General features: G+C 42.3%; 1 protein-coding gene across 1 annotated transcript in view; it reads right to left on the bottom strand.

The window, feature by feature from the left end:
- ELMO3 (engulfment and cell motility 3) overlaps window positions 1–15,976 on the bottom strand; it is a 987,719-nt gene that overhangs the window by 768,904 nt on the left and 202,839 nt on the right. Inside the window, exon 9 of the mRNA XM_030203739.1 lies at window positions 3,787–3,865. Within this exon, the coding sequence (XP_030059599.1) occupies window positions 3,787–3,865 (79 nt within the window). The remainder of the gene's footprint in view (window positions 1–3,786; window positions 3,866–15,976) is intronic.

The following is a 15,976-nucleotide window of genomic DNA, read 5'->3' as shown; positions in this document are numbered from 1 at the left end:
ATCAGGCTTTAAGACCCCCGCATCCCCTCTAGAAGCGCTCAAGCGACCCGGGGAGCGACCCTTTGCGCCCTCGCCCTCCGACGCCATATGCCACGAGGAGAAGAATCGGGGAACCCCCTGCCCGCTATAAAAAGGTAAAAATTACCTGCTGTCCGCTCCGAGTTGTAACGACCTGGTGTCCCAGTGAGTAGCTGCAATAGACGCTTAAATAAACGTCGAAATAAACGCCTTTAAGGACGTTCAAAATTTTTTTTTTTTTTTTTTTTTAACGGAGCCAGCGGGAGGGGGGGAGAAAAGGAGGGACCTGGCACCACCAGGTTTGCACTTGCTCAAAAGAGCCCTCAACCCCAGGCACTCAACAAAACCTAAAAATTAGGCTTGGAGGCCTAGCCAGAGCTGCTGCTGTGTGTGACCACCACCTGCTGAGATAGAGAACATACTGAGGAGTTTCTGGCAGCACATGACCACATATAGGGAGGCAAAAGTTTGCTCTCTATCTCCACCTGCTGGTAGATGGACACAACCCACCAGTCTATGGATTGATCAGCTTGATGATATGGAAAGGTTAGTTGCCTTTAAAATAGCTCCTTTCAGACTTGTCCACTGCTGTTCAACTTCCTTCAGCTGTTCTCATCCTACTCTTTCTTGAGAAATTCCCCTACCTCGGCAAAGTTCTTTTGAAATCCAGGACCTTCAATCTCGAATAAGCCCTCTGTCTTAAAACTAAAACCACACCATTCGGTGATCACTAGACACCAAATGGTCTCCCACCATGACATCAGAAACATTCTCTCCATTTGTAAGCACCAGGTCCAGAATCGCTGTATCCCACGATGGTTCCAGTACCCACTGCTGAAACAATTCTTCCTGTAGGGAATTCAAGATCCCTTTGCTTCTGGACGACACCGCAGCAGGGACGCCCCAATCTACATCCAGCATATTAAAATCACCTATCAGTAGTACTTTCCCTTTCCTAGCTATTTTACACTAATGTTAATTCAATTCCACATATATTTGAATTAATTGATTCTTTTTCAGTTCTCTCCAGGTACAAAGTGATCTGGGATAAAACTGAATGCCTACTCCTTGACAATCTGGTTAGTTTACAAGATCCAACTGCCTTTCCCTTTAAAGTTCAATCTACCTATATTAAGTATTTAGATATTCATTTCAGCCACTCCATCAATGAAACCATTGAAAAAACACTGAACAACTTCTCTCATTTTTGAGAAATCTAACATTAAATTGGTCTTCCCTTTTTCTCATTTGGTGGGATAGATTAGAAACCATTAAAATGATTCTAGCACCCAAAATAAACTACATTCTTAGTATGTTATCAATTACATTCCCTAACCATTTCTATAAAAATAGAATGTTGCCAGATTTCCCAATGGAAGAAAAAAAACCTACCTCGTATTGCTTTAAAATTTTTGAAACTCACTAAAGAATTAGGGGGGTGTTAATTTTCCCAATTTTATACAATATCATAACTCATTTATTCTTAATCAGGCATCCTGATGGTTTCAATCTATACAAGCTAATTCTGCACCCTATACTACTTCTACCTTTCCCACATGGTTACTGCTTGAAATACATTTAGTCCATCTCATACCTATCCATCTAATTACTGAAATGATATCTCTTAAAAAAATGCAACTCTTTATCAGTATTATCTGCTACCATAGATGCTATATCACAAATCAAATCCTTTATCAAAAAAATCTGATATTCTTTATGATATACAGGTTACAGTAAATAAGAAAAAAAAACTCTACTGAGAAGCAAATCAAACAAAGTGAGAGAAGAGGTTGACCAAATGACGAGCCAACTCAGGAGATGTTGCTGGACAAATCTTTTATTCAAAACACCAGAAGAACCCGACATGGGCTGTGTTTCAGTGGATGGAACTGCCTGCCTCAAGGGTCACAACAATACTCAACGTGTAGAAATAAGATCGTTTATGTGACCCCTGAGGTAGGCGGTTCCATCTGCCAAAATATGGCCTGTGTCGGGTCCTTCTCCTGGTACTTTGAATAAAAGATTTATCCAGCAACATCTCCTGAGTTGGTTCATCATTCTTTATATGCCATGCCATTGTGGAATAATCCATGAATAACAATCAATAATAAACGTGGATTGGCTAAAGTGGTACAATTGTAACATCTTTGATCCACCTCTAAACTCATCTCTAATGGAGTCTACAAGACTTTTGCTCAATTACAAGAATTTCAAATTCCTGATTCTCAGTTTTTTTAGCTGGTATAGGCTACACCAAGCCCTAAAACATTCTAATCTAAATATAAAAAGATTATCATCTACTCTCCCTTTCAGTCCCTACTATATTTCTATCCTACTACCAAATATTCTGCATCTTTATTTTATAAACTTTTTCAAAACCACTCAAAGCAATTCTGTATAACATCCCAAAACGCTTTGGAAAATGATATTGGTGAATTACTTTTTTTTTGGCTATATGATCCTAGACCATCATTATCCTCTTCTATTACATAATCACTTTTCTTTCTTTAGCAGAGATCACACTGGACACCCATTAAATCATTTAAAAGTGGAATTTCTAACAATGATTTATGTTGGTCATGGTCACGACAAAAAAGGATGCTTATACACATTAAAAATGATTGTAATAATATTTATTCATTTTGGCTAGAAATTTCATCCAAAATATTAGAAATATTGGAGTTTAATGAATCTTTCTCTTTTATATTATCTGAACATCTATTTTCTTAACTAAACCCCTTTCTTTTGAAGATGCTTCCTTGTTAGGTTTCCTCATTTCCACAGCACTAAAATTAATAGTACATCATTGGAAAGATAATTCTAACCTCTCCATTTTCTTGAAGTGGAACTCTGTTCTATTATATAAAATATGAAGACGTTTATTTAAATCACATTGCTCCATTTATTTATTTATTTAGATTTTGCTCACACTTTTTTCAGTAGTAGCTCAAGGTGAGTTACAGTCAGGTACACTGGATATTTCTCTGTCCCAGGAGGGCTCACAATCTAATTTTATACCTGAGGCAATGGAGGGTTAAGTGACTTGCCCAAGATCACAAGGAGCAGCAGAAGCCACTTATGCTTATGCTAAACGTAAGCATAAGTGGCTCAGACTAGATAATTATCTCTCTATGTCAACATCAACCAATAATTCATTGTAATGTATTATTAATATAACTGCTTATACACCTAGTTATGTTTCATGTTAGAAGCTTATTATTGTTGCCCTTGTATTTATATCATCTAATGATCAATGTTGGCTCTTTATATTCCATTGTATCTTAACTTTATAAACATGCAATAAAAATTATATTTAGAAAAAAAAAGAAATGCTTTATAATGGGGTCCTTTTACCAAGCTAATGTAAACGTTGGCCTTGGGATACCCTTATGCGAGTTTTTCCAATGCACTAAGACCATTTTTACTGCAGCCAAAAAATGACCGATTTTCTATTCTTTCAATTAATGACCATGCGCTAATGTTGTCATTATTTGCGGCCATTAAAAGAAAATACCATGGGTGCATTTACCATGGTTATTTTTTTTATCTGCTGGGAAAAGGGGCAGAGTCAGGGTGCAGGAAGGCCATTTGGACAGAAAGATCTTTCATTCTGAGAGCCTCACACATAAATTCCAATAAGTATGTTTGCACCTCTATGAGTGCCAGAATTTTCAAAAGGAAACTCCGAGTGGGGTTTCCGTTTGTAAAGAAGCTTTCAGCCCCATGAGTGCAAGTCAGTTGTCTCACCAAATACCTGTGCTTTCTTACCTTTTTCTCAGCATCACTGGCGCTTTGCAGCAGGGCAATCAGCAGGGCCATGGCTTTTAGCTGAATATTCTGATTCATCCTGTGAAAGAGTTTAGTTAAAGATATTGACCAATGAATCAGAGAGGCACAATCACAGGTCACACCAACAGCAGATAGGAAATGGCAGAAAACATCCCAGAAAATGCACAAATAGGGAAAGGGCTACTGGCAGGAAAAAGAAGCATCCAATGCAGATGCACACACATACTGAAGGAAGTGATGCATAGTCCTTCCCTAGTCATAGAATTAGTTGTAAATTAATAAGTATTGGTGCTATTGTGACTTAGTGCTTAAATCCTTTCACTGTATGTAAAGCTTAACCATAAGGATTGTAAGCCAACGTAAGACAAACCTGTGCACAACATAGTAACATAGTAACACAGCAGATGACGGCAGAAAAAGACCTGCACGGTCAAAAGCCTTATACAGCCGGCACACCAGATAATACATATATTGTAAATGTACTAAAGGACTTACAATTTTTACATGGGTTGATACCTTTTAAGATATGCCATGGGCAAAGGGTCCACCACAGCCAGCAGTGGAATGGTACAACTGTCATTCCACAGTATTTGCTTGCCAAACAAGTATACTGACAGTTTGAACCTGATTGGTAGTACTACAAGATTACCACTAGCAGGAAAACACTGCCATTCTGTAGAGACAGCTGCCAGGGAAGAAGAGGGGATTGCCTCTGAATATATTGATTTCTTTACCCTTGTATTAAGTCTGGATCTTGGGGATGGGGGTGGAAATACTGGCTGGGGCAGGCCGACCCTCAGATTCCTTGAATTAAGGGGTGGAATTGGGAGGGAGGAGGGTTGCTTTTATGCCCTGCATCAGAGTGCGGGGCAGGGTGTGGCAGGAGAGAGAAGGAGGTTCACTAGCCACCTGAGATCAGAGAACCCCTAGGGAAGAGTATCTAAGGAACCTCAATATGGACCCCTTTAAAATCAGTAGACAAACACAATGTTGAGGACAGTGGTATACATTTTATTTATTTATTTATTGCATTTGTACCCCACATTTTCCAACCTAGTGGAAAGTTCAACGTGGCTTAAATTTAACTTAAGGAAAACAGATTGCATGATTAAGAGCCGAGTGATGCAACAGTGTTTGGTTCGGAACAATTCAAGTTAAGATCAGTTCAAGTTCCTGGGTAGGAGTACTGACTTATTGCACCTATACATTTGAAAAATGCTTCCCTGCAGTGTGTGACAGGGCCCTTGTAGCCAAGGGCTCTCTCCATCCAATCTCCTCCCACACTGGAGGTTACATTTGGGATCCGACCACCTCAGACAGTCAAGGCCTTGGTAGGAGTTCCCCAGTTCACCATAAACTTGACTGTAGTCTGTGTGATGAGCACCTTGTGTAGACTCTCTCCAACTGGAGGTGGACTTGTAATGCCTCTTCCTGCAAGTCAGTGGGAGTGCTCCTGAAACAACTTCTGTGGAGGCCTCAGTCAACCTGGGACTTCTACCCTTCAATCAAAGCCTCTGAACTCACTCAGGATGTTCACAGAAGCATCATCAAAAGCCTTGCTTCTAAGAAAAATCCCAGAAACAGCTTGTAACTATAGATGCTCATACCTTCAGTCTTAGGTACAGGGGTCCTCCTTTCACTCAGGGTGACAGTTCCTCAGTTATCAGCCACCCCTGACCCCCTCCTTTTGACTTAGAAACAGGTTGCAGTCTTGGTATCAAATCCTTCTTCAACTGAGCCCACTTTATAGGGGGACCTGGGTCTCAGTTTAGAACAGCCACCACCCCTTGGACAGGGCTTTTATTTTCACTCTCAATTTACAGTCCTGTCCTCCACCCCCAAGCTGTTAGTTCAATTCTTAATTCATATCCTCCAATTCTTAATTCACAACAGTCATTTGCTTCATCATCATAATTTCAAGGTAAGTACCTTCTTTGTTCTTTAGAGATCCTTTTTCTTCGGGGACCGTGCCCCGGGTTTTCAGCCCGACCTGATGCTCTTTCTATCTATGGCATCCTTCCCTCTCATTCCATATGTACCTTTTCTTTGGGGTCAGATCCCGGGGGTTTTCAGCTCGCCTTGGTCCATTCTCCTGGGAATCTGCTTATGAGTCACTCAGCATCCTTCCTTCTCCTTAGCTCCTGGAGGTCCTCTTTCCTTTTTCTCTTCTCTCCTCCTAGAAGGTGCTCTTTATATAGGGCTGCTACCACCCCTCCACCAGCCTACTGGGCCCCTTCCCCTGGCTCTGGAAGGGTCCGGAACCTTCTCCCGGGTGCCTTTTCTCTTAAAGGAGAATCTCTTGCTGTGGGTCCTCCCTGACTCCTATATGCCTGGCCTTTGCTGGAGCTCCCTCTAGTGACTTCTTTCCAGTATTTTACTGGTGTCCCCCTTGGAGTTCTCTCTAGTGACCAGTTCCTGGCATTTTACAAGGTTTTCACTAAGCACCCTCTGGTGGCCTCTTCAGGGTAGGACAGGTCCTGTAATTATCACAAGTGTCACAATTTAAAAACATGGGAGGAAAAAGCCTCAGGAAAAAAAACAGGTAGCTTTGGCGGAAGTGATGTCACAGTCCTCAATGGCCGCCTAGTCCCACAGCTCCCGCTATAACCCTACATTATCCAGCCAAAATCTAGACCATCCGCTCTTTTGCTTACATCTCAGTGGTGGCTTGACTCGTGAGATACAATTTGCGCCATGAGCAAGGCTCTCGCATCTGCAAAGAAAAATGGAAATCGTCAATCCAAGAGACAAGATGGGTAATGGGGCCTATCGCCATGCTTCCTCTGCTCCCATATCTCCTTCGGATTCAGACACCACTTTATCCACGGTTGAGACTCGCCAAACCCCAGCAAAAAAAGGGGATGTCTTGCGATTTAAAACAATGTCTGGCAGAGATCCAGAATGACATATAGGCCTCTAAAGAGGTCATTTTAGAACGCACAGATGCATTAAATACCAACCCTCGTGAACTTGGCGGGCATGTGGAAGATGTGGAGGCTTGACTTGAGGAGCGTACAGAGTGGATCCCTGCCTCTAACTTAAAATTTCAACTGCTTTCAATGGGACAAGAGGATTTCTTATATAAGCTAGATAATCTTGAAAATAGAGGGCAACACAAAAATCTTCGTTTTCTTGGCATCCCAGAAAGGGGAACTACTGAAGATGTCCCAGCTATTGTGCACTTGCTGTGTTCACAACTTCTGGGTTTGGAGCAGGATGCCTCCCACGTGGAGCTAGAATGGGTTCATTGGGCTCTTGGAACCTCTATAAATAACTGTCCCCAGGACAATATCACATGCTTTGTGAAGTTTGCAGACCAGAAGCGCCTTTTTCAATGTGCTCATCAGGCTCCAAATGTGGATTATAATGGTGCATGGATCTCCGTTTTGCAGGATTTATCTCAACACACCCTGTCCCTAAGGTAGAGTATGAAATCTGCTTTGGACATTTTACTTAAAGACAAGATTAATTATCGCCGGGCCTTTCCTTTTGCATTGTGTTTTGCAGTGAGGGGTAAGCTTTACCGAGTTCGGTCTCTGGCAGCAGCTTGGAAAATTTTGCATGAGGCTGGCCTTACTCCGGTGACTAAAGCTAAACTTCAGAAATAGCAGAGGGTGCCTGGTAACCACAAGAACCTTCCAAAGATTTCAGGTACTGATGGCCCTGCTTGACTTTGCTTTTCATAGTCTGTTCTCTTTATTGAGTTAATGGAGTCCTTCCTATTACTTGTTTGTTTGCTATTGAATGGCTGGTTTAGAACTATTAGTTTTTTCTGGTTGGTTTGGGTGTGAGTGTGTGTGGTGGGGGGGCGGGGTGCTTTTAGTGCAGTGTCGGCTCCTCCAGTTCCCATTTAGAAATTGGCTGTGATGTCTGACTGGTGTGTGCAGTGTGTCTGGATGGGGGGAGGGTCAAGGGGGTGGGGGGCTGGGTGGGGGATTTTGTTGTTATGTGGCTTAGGGTATGGGTTCTCTCTGATGTTTTTATTAGCCCTTCTCACTCTATTCTCTCTGTGCTGATGTAAAGCTCTTGACTTACAATGTTAAGGGCTTAAACTTTCCGCAAAAATGCCAAAGACTTTTTAAGGAGTTACTCCATCTTAAACCACTACTAAATGGACTTGGGAAAAATCCACAATTCCAGGAATAAAATGTACAGAATGTTTGTACGTTTGGGAAGCTTGTCAGGTGCCCTTGGCCTGCATTGGCCACTGTCGTGGACAGGATGCTGGGTTCGATGGACCCTTGGTCTTTTCCCAGTGTGGCATTACTTATGTACTTAAACTACATGTGGTTTTCTGCAGGAAACGCATTTTAAAAGGGCGTCATCCCTAATATCCACATATTTTTTGTGCTTCAGCTATTGATGCCTCTAAAAAAAGAGGTGGCCATTTTGATCCATGCATCCAGGTACAGGTGCAGAATATCAAAAGAGATGTGGAGGACAGATACCTTTTTGTGCATCTTTTGCTGGACCAATCTGAGGTGGCTTTGGTCTCAGTCAGTCTATGATCCAAATGAACATTAGGATTCCTTCTTTACCCACCTTAGAACTCGGTTACATACTTTTCTACTGGGTAAATTAACTGTGGTAGGCAACTTTAATGCAACTTTAAATCCTGCCCTCAATCATTCTGGAAGTGTTACAAGAACTGATTTTTATTTGTCGTGGGCTTTTGTCTCTCTGGTGAATAACTTAGGCCTCTATGATTCCTGCCGGTTTGATCCTTCTGATAAGGATTATACCTTTTTCTTGCATTCTCACAGGACTTATTCCCTATTAGATTATATATTTCTGGATAAGTTATTTCTGAATTGGGGGGGGGGGGGGGGGGGGTGGCTCTACTATAGGAAGAAATACTATCTTTGAACATTCTCCGGTGTGGTTCCCTTTCTTTGTGAGGAAGAAAAAGACCATAGGTAGACTTTGAATACTCTTACTTCAAGACCCTGAGGTTATTGTGGGATATAGATCCCTGTTTAGGAACTATTGATACTAACCTCCATTCAGGTCCCTTGTTGGGCATTGCCTGGGATACTCTAAAAGTGGTTTCCCAGGGTTATTTCCTTCAATGGGCTAGCAAGAGAGCCCGGGCTCAGAGGGCTCAGGTAGCTGATTGTATAGCAAGAATCTGCTCGCTCGAGGAACGTCATAAGGTGACAGGCTCGGTATCTACCTTGCATGAACTCCAGGCCACCAAACTTCAGCTAGACGCTATCTACTCGGAACAACTGTCTTTTTTGAATCTTAAACATCAACAGGCTCACTATGAACACTGTAATAAACTGGGTCGCTCTTTGGCTAGTAAACTGTGTAAGATTCAAGTTGATTGTACAGTTGTTAAAGTGCAAGATGGAGGGGGCCAAATCGTGGTTCGCTCCTTCTCGATTCACAAGTGTTTTCAGGAATACCATCAAACTTTTTATATCCAAGATCTTAATATTTGCCCTGATGCAATTGAAGCCTACCTCACTACTCAGGATTTGCCTACTTTACCAGAAGACCAGCGTGCTGGTTTGGAACACCCAGTGACTTCTCTTCAGCTGCAGACAGTCCTCAAAGGGCTACCGATGAGTAAATCCCCGGGTTTGGATGGTCTCCCTAATAAATTCTATAAGAGTTTTGCAGGGGAACTAGCTCCTCTTTTGGCGGAGACACTTAATGCAGTCCGTGATGGCGGGGACCTATCACCTTCTAAGATGGATGCATGAATAGCTGTCATTCCAAAACCTGGGAAAGACATAACTGAATATGCCTCATACTACCCTATTTCTGTGCTCCATTTAGTCAAAATCTTGGCGAAGGTTATAGCTAATCGGTTGGTGGCTGTCCTTCTCTCTCTTATACACCCAGACCAGGTGAGCTTTGTGCCCCATAGGGAAGCCCTTGACAATGTACGCCGAATGGTAGATTTGTTATATCATGCTAAACAACAGTCTATCCCCTTGTGCCTGCTCGGATTAGATGCCAAGAAGGCATTTAACAGGGTTCACTGGTCTTTCATGGAGAAGGTAATGGAGCGTTTTGGTGTTGGCAATTATTTTCAGAGCTATATTCAGGCCTTCTATTCCTCCCCTAGAGCCTGATTGCGTATTAATGTTGGTAACTCCGATTCTTTTGCTCTTATGCGGGGTACCCAAAAGGGGTGTCCTCTATCCCCGATGTTGTTCACCCTGGTGATGGAACTGTTTGCGGTTGCAGTTTGTTCTAGTCCATACATTTCGGGCCTGCAGGTGGGGACTTGGAATACAAGATATCTTTGTTTGCTGATGACGTCTTACTTTCCCTTACCTGTCTGCTGATTTCTCTCCCTAACATGTTGCGTGAGATAGCGGCGTATTCGGCTGTGTCAGGTTTTAAAATTAATGTGGCCAAGACTGAAGCTATGACTAATGGCATACAGGGGAGACTTCTAGATCAACTTTGGTCTTATTTTACTTTTTGTTTGGTGCTCCGGTGGATTCAGTACCTTGGTGTTACTTTAACTCCGTCTTCCTCGGACTTGTTCTCTGCTAACTACCCTGGCCTGATGAGAGAGATTTATTGTGACTTGGATTGCTGGGACTTCTTCTCATTGTCCTGGTTTGGTTGGATTGCTACATTGAAAATGAATGTTTTACCCCTTTTGATGTAATTGTTTCAAGTGATTCTGTTGCGATTATCTTGGGGCTTTTTATCGGATTTGCAGGACCAACTGGTTCGGTTTACCTGGCATAAGCAACCTCGCCTTCCCCGCTCTGTTCTTTATCAGGATCAGAAACAAGTGGGTTTAGGTATCCCTAATGTTTTTTGGTATTACAAAGCTGCTCAGGCTCATAGTGCACTTGAGTTGATTCAGGAACGGCCTCACAAACTCTGGGTTCATTTGGAACAATTTTTTGTCGGTCCTCAGTTATTGCAGCATTTAATGTGGCTTCCTCGGAAACACAGACATTTGCCTCAGGTACTCTGCCCTTCCATTTCTACTACCTTACACTATTGGGATGCTTTGTTCACAAAACCTGACCAGATTCTCTCACAACTTACCCCTATAGCATATAACCATGTCTTGCGGTGCTTTAACTTATTGGACCTCTCTGGGGCTGGCTACCTGAGGTCAATTCTTTGATGAAGATTAGTTGACCTCTTTTTCTGCTGTTGCTGAAGAGTATAATCTTTTGCCTACCAATGTCTATGCTTATACACAATTACGACATTCTTTGAGTGTGCCTTCAAGAGGATTCCTTTCTGGAAGATTTTTGTGAGAATTCCAAAAGCACCAGAGATCTGATTTCTTGTCTCGATCAATTTCAACATAAAGCCTCTCGCCTAATACTCTTCATCGCATTAACTAGTGATCTGAGTTATTACTCTTGGGATGATGACAGGAATATAATGGAAAAGGCTCTTTTAAAGGTTTCTGTTTCACTACCATTTAAGGAGAATGCTGTTAAAGTTCTGTACGCTAGTACCTCACCCTGGCTCGCCTCCACCATATGTTTCCTGCCTCTTCCTCTCTCTGTTGGAGGGGATGTGGGACTGTGGCAATAATGGGACATATTTGGTGGAATTACATTAAGGTTTGAGCATAATGGAAGGCTATCTAGTATCATCTCCAACATTGGATAGACTGTCCTATCATGTGGTCTCCAGTCATATTTTTGTTTCTGAGCAAGCCTCCGGGTCTCACCCGCTATCAGTTGTTCTTTGTGAGGCATACTATGGGGCTCATTTTCAAAGCACTTAGCCTTAAGGCTAAGTGCTTTGAAAATACGCCTCTATGTGTGTTGCTCGAGTGAACCTGGCGGCATACTGGAAACTATTTATGGTATTCTCTCTGGTAATATGGGTGACCAGGTTGTGGCATACATTTGTAAAATGGATCGGCTGACGGCAGTTCGCAACCACAACTTGGCTAAATGGGAAAATATTTGGTCCTCCTTTTTTGCTTCATTGTTCTTTATGATCTGTTCATCAGTTGTTCTCTGAGTTCCTTGAAGTGAGTGGCCTTTGGCTTGGAGAGTTGTCATGGGAGGGACTTCTCTAGGACTGATAATGAACCCAGTACTCTTCCTTAAGTATGTGTTGGAGTGGGTGGGGGGTTCATTCTACAAAATGCTTAGAGGTTTTTCTGAATTTCTTTTGTGGGTCTGATCTAGGTGTTGTATTCTTGTCATATACGATATACCTTGTTTGCCTTTTCAGCAGTTCAGCATCTTGTTTCCAACAGTGGCCAATCCAGGTTGCACATACCTGGCAAGTTCCCTAACAGTGCAATACATTTTATGCTGGTTATCCTAGAAATAAGCAGTGGATTTTCCCCAAGTCCATATTTATGGACTTTTCTTTTAGGAAGTTATCCAAAACTTTTTTAAACCCCACCAAGCTAACTGCTTTTATTACATTCTCTGGCAACGAATTCCAGAGTTTAATTACACATTGAGTAAAGAAATATTTTCTCCGATTTGTTTTAAATTTACTACTTTGTAGTTTCATTGCATGCCCCCTAGTCCTAGTATTTTTGGAAAGAGTAAACAAGGAAATCACTTTTACCCATTCCAATCCACTCATTATTTTAAAGACCTCTCTCATATCTCCCCTCAGCCGTCTTTTCTCCAAGCTGAACAGCCCTAGCCACTTTAGCCTTTCCTCATATGGAAGTCATCACCCTTCTCTGTACCTTTTCTAATTCCACTATATCTTTTTGGAGATGAGGTGACCAGAATTGCACACAGTATAAGAGGTGCAGTTGCACCATGGAGCGATACAAAGGCATTATAACATCCTCATTTTTGTTTTCCATTCCTTTCCTAATAATACCTAACATTCTATTTGCTTTCTTAGCAGCCATACCACTCTGAGCAGAGGGTTTCAACGCATCATCAACGTTGACACCTAGATCCCTTTCCTAGTCAGTGACACCTAATGTGGAACCTTGAATCACGTAGCTATAGTTTGGGTTCCTCTTTCCTACATTCATCACTTTGCACTTGCTCACATTAAACATCACCTGCCATTTGGATGCCCAGCCTCCTTTTGTAATTTTTCACAATCCTCTTGTGATTTAACCACTTTGAATAACTTTGTGCTGTCAGCAAATTTAATTACCTCCTTAGTTACTCCCATATCCAGATCATTTATAAATATGTTAAAAAGTGGCAGTCCCAGCACAGACACCTGTAGAACCTCACTATCTACCCTTCTCCATTAAGAATACTGACCATTTAACCTTACTCTCTGTTTTCTATCTTTTAACCAGTTTTTAATCCACAATAGAACATTACCTCCTATCCCATGACTTTCCAATTTCCTCTGGAATCTTTCATGAAGTACTCTGTCAAATGCCTTTTGAAAATCCAGATACACAATATCAACCGGCTCACCTTTATCCACGTTTGTTCACCCCTTCAAAATCCATGTTGGCTTTGTTTCATTAATCCATGCTTTTGAATATGCACTGCAGTGGCGTAGCCAGACCTGAAATTTTGGGTGGGCCCAGAGCTAATATGGGTGGGCACTGTGTGTATAGTAGTAGTGTTTCTTGTGATACTACAAAATAATGCCCTTGATAATGGATTTCTAAGTAGTCTGTCCAACAGCTGCCCTGAATCAACATAACCACATACATAGTTCGTGGAAAAATTGATATTTTTAAATATGATTATCCCATATCTTAAAATTGACCATGCATAAGTCTACAACAATGGCAAACTTCTCAACACACATGGCAGGATCCTGCAATATAATTACATAGGAGAAATGTATTCAAATTCTGGTAGCACCTCAATAATAACAATACAAAATCCCTTCACTGCCAGGTACTTTGTGAAGTAACACTAAAGGCTGCAAAGAAGCTCCTTAACACCAATTCTGAACACGTTTACCACCAACAGTACTTTTATAAAGGCAGAGGTGAATATACATAGCAGCAATACACATTCTATTGGAAAATTCAGACGTCAGACTCGTACCACACAAACTACATGCCAGCAGAATCTCTCACCTCAGTCACATGCAGAATGCATACCAACCCTCATCAATTACAGAATAGAGGACCAAAAATTAAAAATTGTCCTGTAGCCCGGCATCAGCCCTTCTCTGCCCTTTCCTACCCCCCCCCCAACCCATCCCCATAGCCCAGCATCAGCTCTATCCTTCCCTTCCCCACCATCTAACCCTGCAGCTAGGCATCAGCTCTATCCCCACCTCTCCCTGTAGCCTAGCCCTGTTCTACCCTCTACCTATCCCCCCATAGTCTGGCATCTACCCTGCTGTTCCCAATCTCCCTCTCCACCCTGAACCAAACCAGTATTAAATATAAAACATTTTATTTTTTAATGTCTTGGGTGCTGCAGAGACCACCCCCACCCAACAAAAAACATACAACCTTTTTAAAAATTATTATTTTAGTTTTGGCACTGAGCCCATCCCTGCCCAGAAACCCACCAACAAACCTTCCCCTCCCTCCCTCCTCCTGCAGGGAAGACAAAGGGGGGGGGGGGGGCTGGAGAGCCAAGGGAAAAAGAGGAGGCTGCACCCTGGGAGACCAGGCATTTAATGGGATAAGGATGGTGGGTTCAGCTGGGGGCCCAAATCAAGGACACAACCGAACAGGGCAAAGATCATTTCTGTCAAGCTGATTCCATGTGCCCCAATGAAAGGAGAGTTTAATTCTACTTCCATTTAGTTTCAAAATATTCCATCATCTTTATAACATCAGGCTTCCCAAGGTAGATTAGAACAACAGTTAAGATGAACCCATCAGGAAACAGGATATCCTCACTGAAATTTGGCCATCTGTATTGTATACAGTGTATTTATTTATTTTATTTTTTAGTGTAGAAAAATGAGCACAAAATACAGAGTTTAAAATTGCAGTTTCTACCAGCTATAATAATTTTAAAGATGCTTTAGTGATATTCAATTTTTATTTCATGATATTTATACCTATATGGGAAGCTTTCAAATAAATTAAAAAGCTGTCCAATAAGTAAAACAAAAAGTTTTGACCTCTACCTTTTAAGGCACTATCTACCCAATTGAAACAGCTTTAGACTTGTTACAGATCGACAAACAGTAAAGAACGACAAAGTGGATGCAGCAGCTCATAGGTTTGTTTCCTTTGGTTTGAGTGTACTAGAGAAGAATGACAGCTATGCGGGGGGAGTGAAAACAGAGATTAATTGGCTTCCTTGCTTACCATGGATTAGATCATTTCAAACCTCCTTGGTCTCGACTCCGGGCGGTGTCCTTTGCCTGCCGCGTCCTGCCTACGCGGAAACAGCAAGTTGAATAAGATGAGGCGGGACGTGGCAGGCAGCAGAAGGACCCCGACGCCGGCATCCTGTCCTAACCCCACTGCCTGCAGGTATGACGGTAACATATGGTTCAGTCCGGAGGACTACGGGGGGGGGGGGGGGGGGGAACGAGGTTGACGGAGAGAGGAAGGAGCAGATGTGAGAGGGAAGAAACTGAAAGCGGACAAAAAGTTCAACAGATGCGTCGGATGGAACAGCGCGGGAAGGGCAGCAGCAATTCTTACCAGAAGCCGAGGTTGCGCTTCTGTAGCAAGTTCAGCCCAGCAGTCCTGCCTCTTCTGAGGTAAACTTTCGGGCCAGCACAGGAAGCAGTAGCGGCAGACAGAGAGACGTGATCCTGCGCCTCTGCCTTGGTTGTTATTAGCGAGGTGCAACAGGAGGGCTCTTCTGCTGCATGGCGGCCGGCGGGAGGATGAAAAGGGTAACAAATGACTGGGCGGGCCTGAGCCAAGATTGGGTGGGCCTGTGCCCACCCAGGCCCACCCGTAGCTACGCCCCTGATGCACTGTAATTTTGTTCTCTACCATGACATCAGGCTCACCGGTCTATCATTTCCCACATCACCTCTGGAACCTTTTTTTAAAAATTGGCGTTACATTGGCCACCCTCTAATCTTCGGGTACTATGCTTGATTTTAAAGATAAATAATATATTGCTAACAATAGTTCTGAAAGTTTGTTTTTCTAACAGTATTTCCTGCGTATTGAAATTCTGCACTGAATTTTGCTTAAGGATGCAAATAAGTCAAAGGTTCATTTGCATCTCATAGCTATATTGTGCAAAACCTCAAGGCTTTTTACCTTTGCAACTGATTCCTTTAGTTTGTTTGTTTTTAATTTCCTTATGCTATCATCGTTTCCCTTTTAAAATTAAAA

Source organism: Microcaecilia unicolor, chromosome 5, assembly GCF_901765095.1.
Source record: "Microcaecilia unicolor chromosome 5, aMicUni1.1, whole genome shotgun sequence".
Lineage (NCBI taxonomy): Eukaryota > Metazoa > Chordata > Amphibia > Gymnophiona > Siphonopidae > Microcaecilia > Microcaecilia unicolor.
The sequence above is the reverse complement of the archived record's forward strand: the minus strand, read 5'-3'. Positions and strand labels throughout refer to the sequence as shown.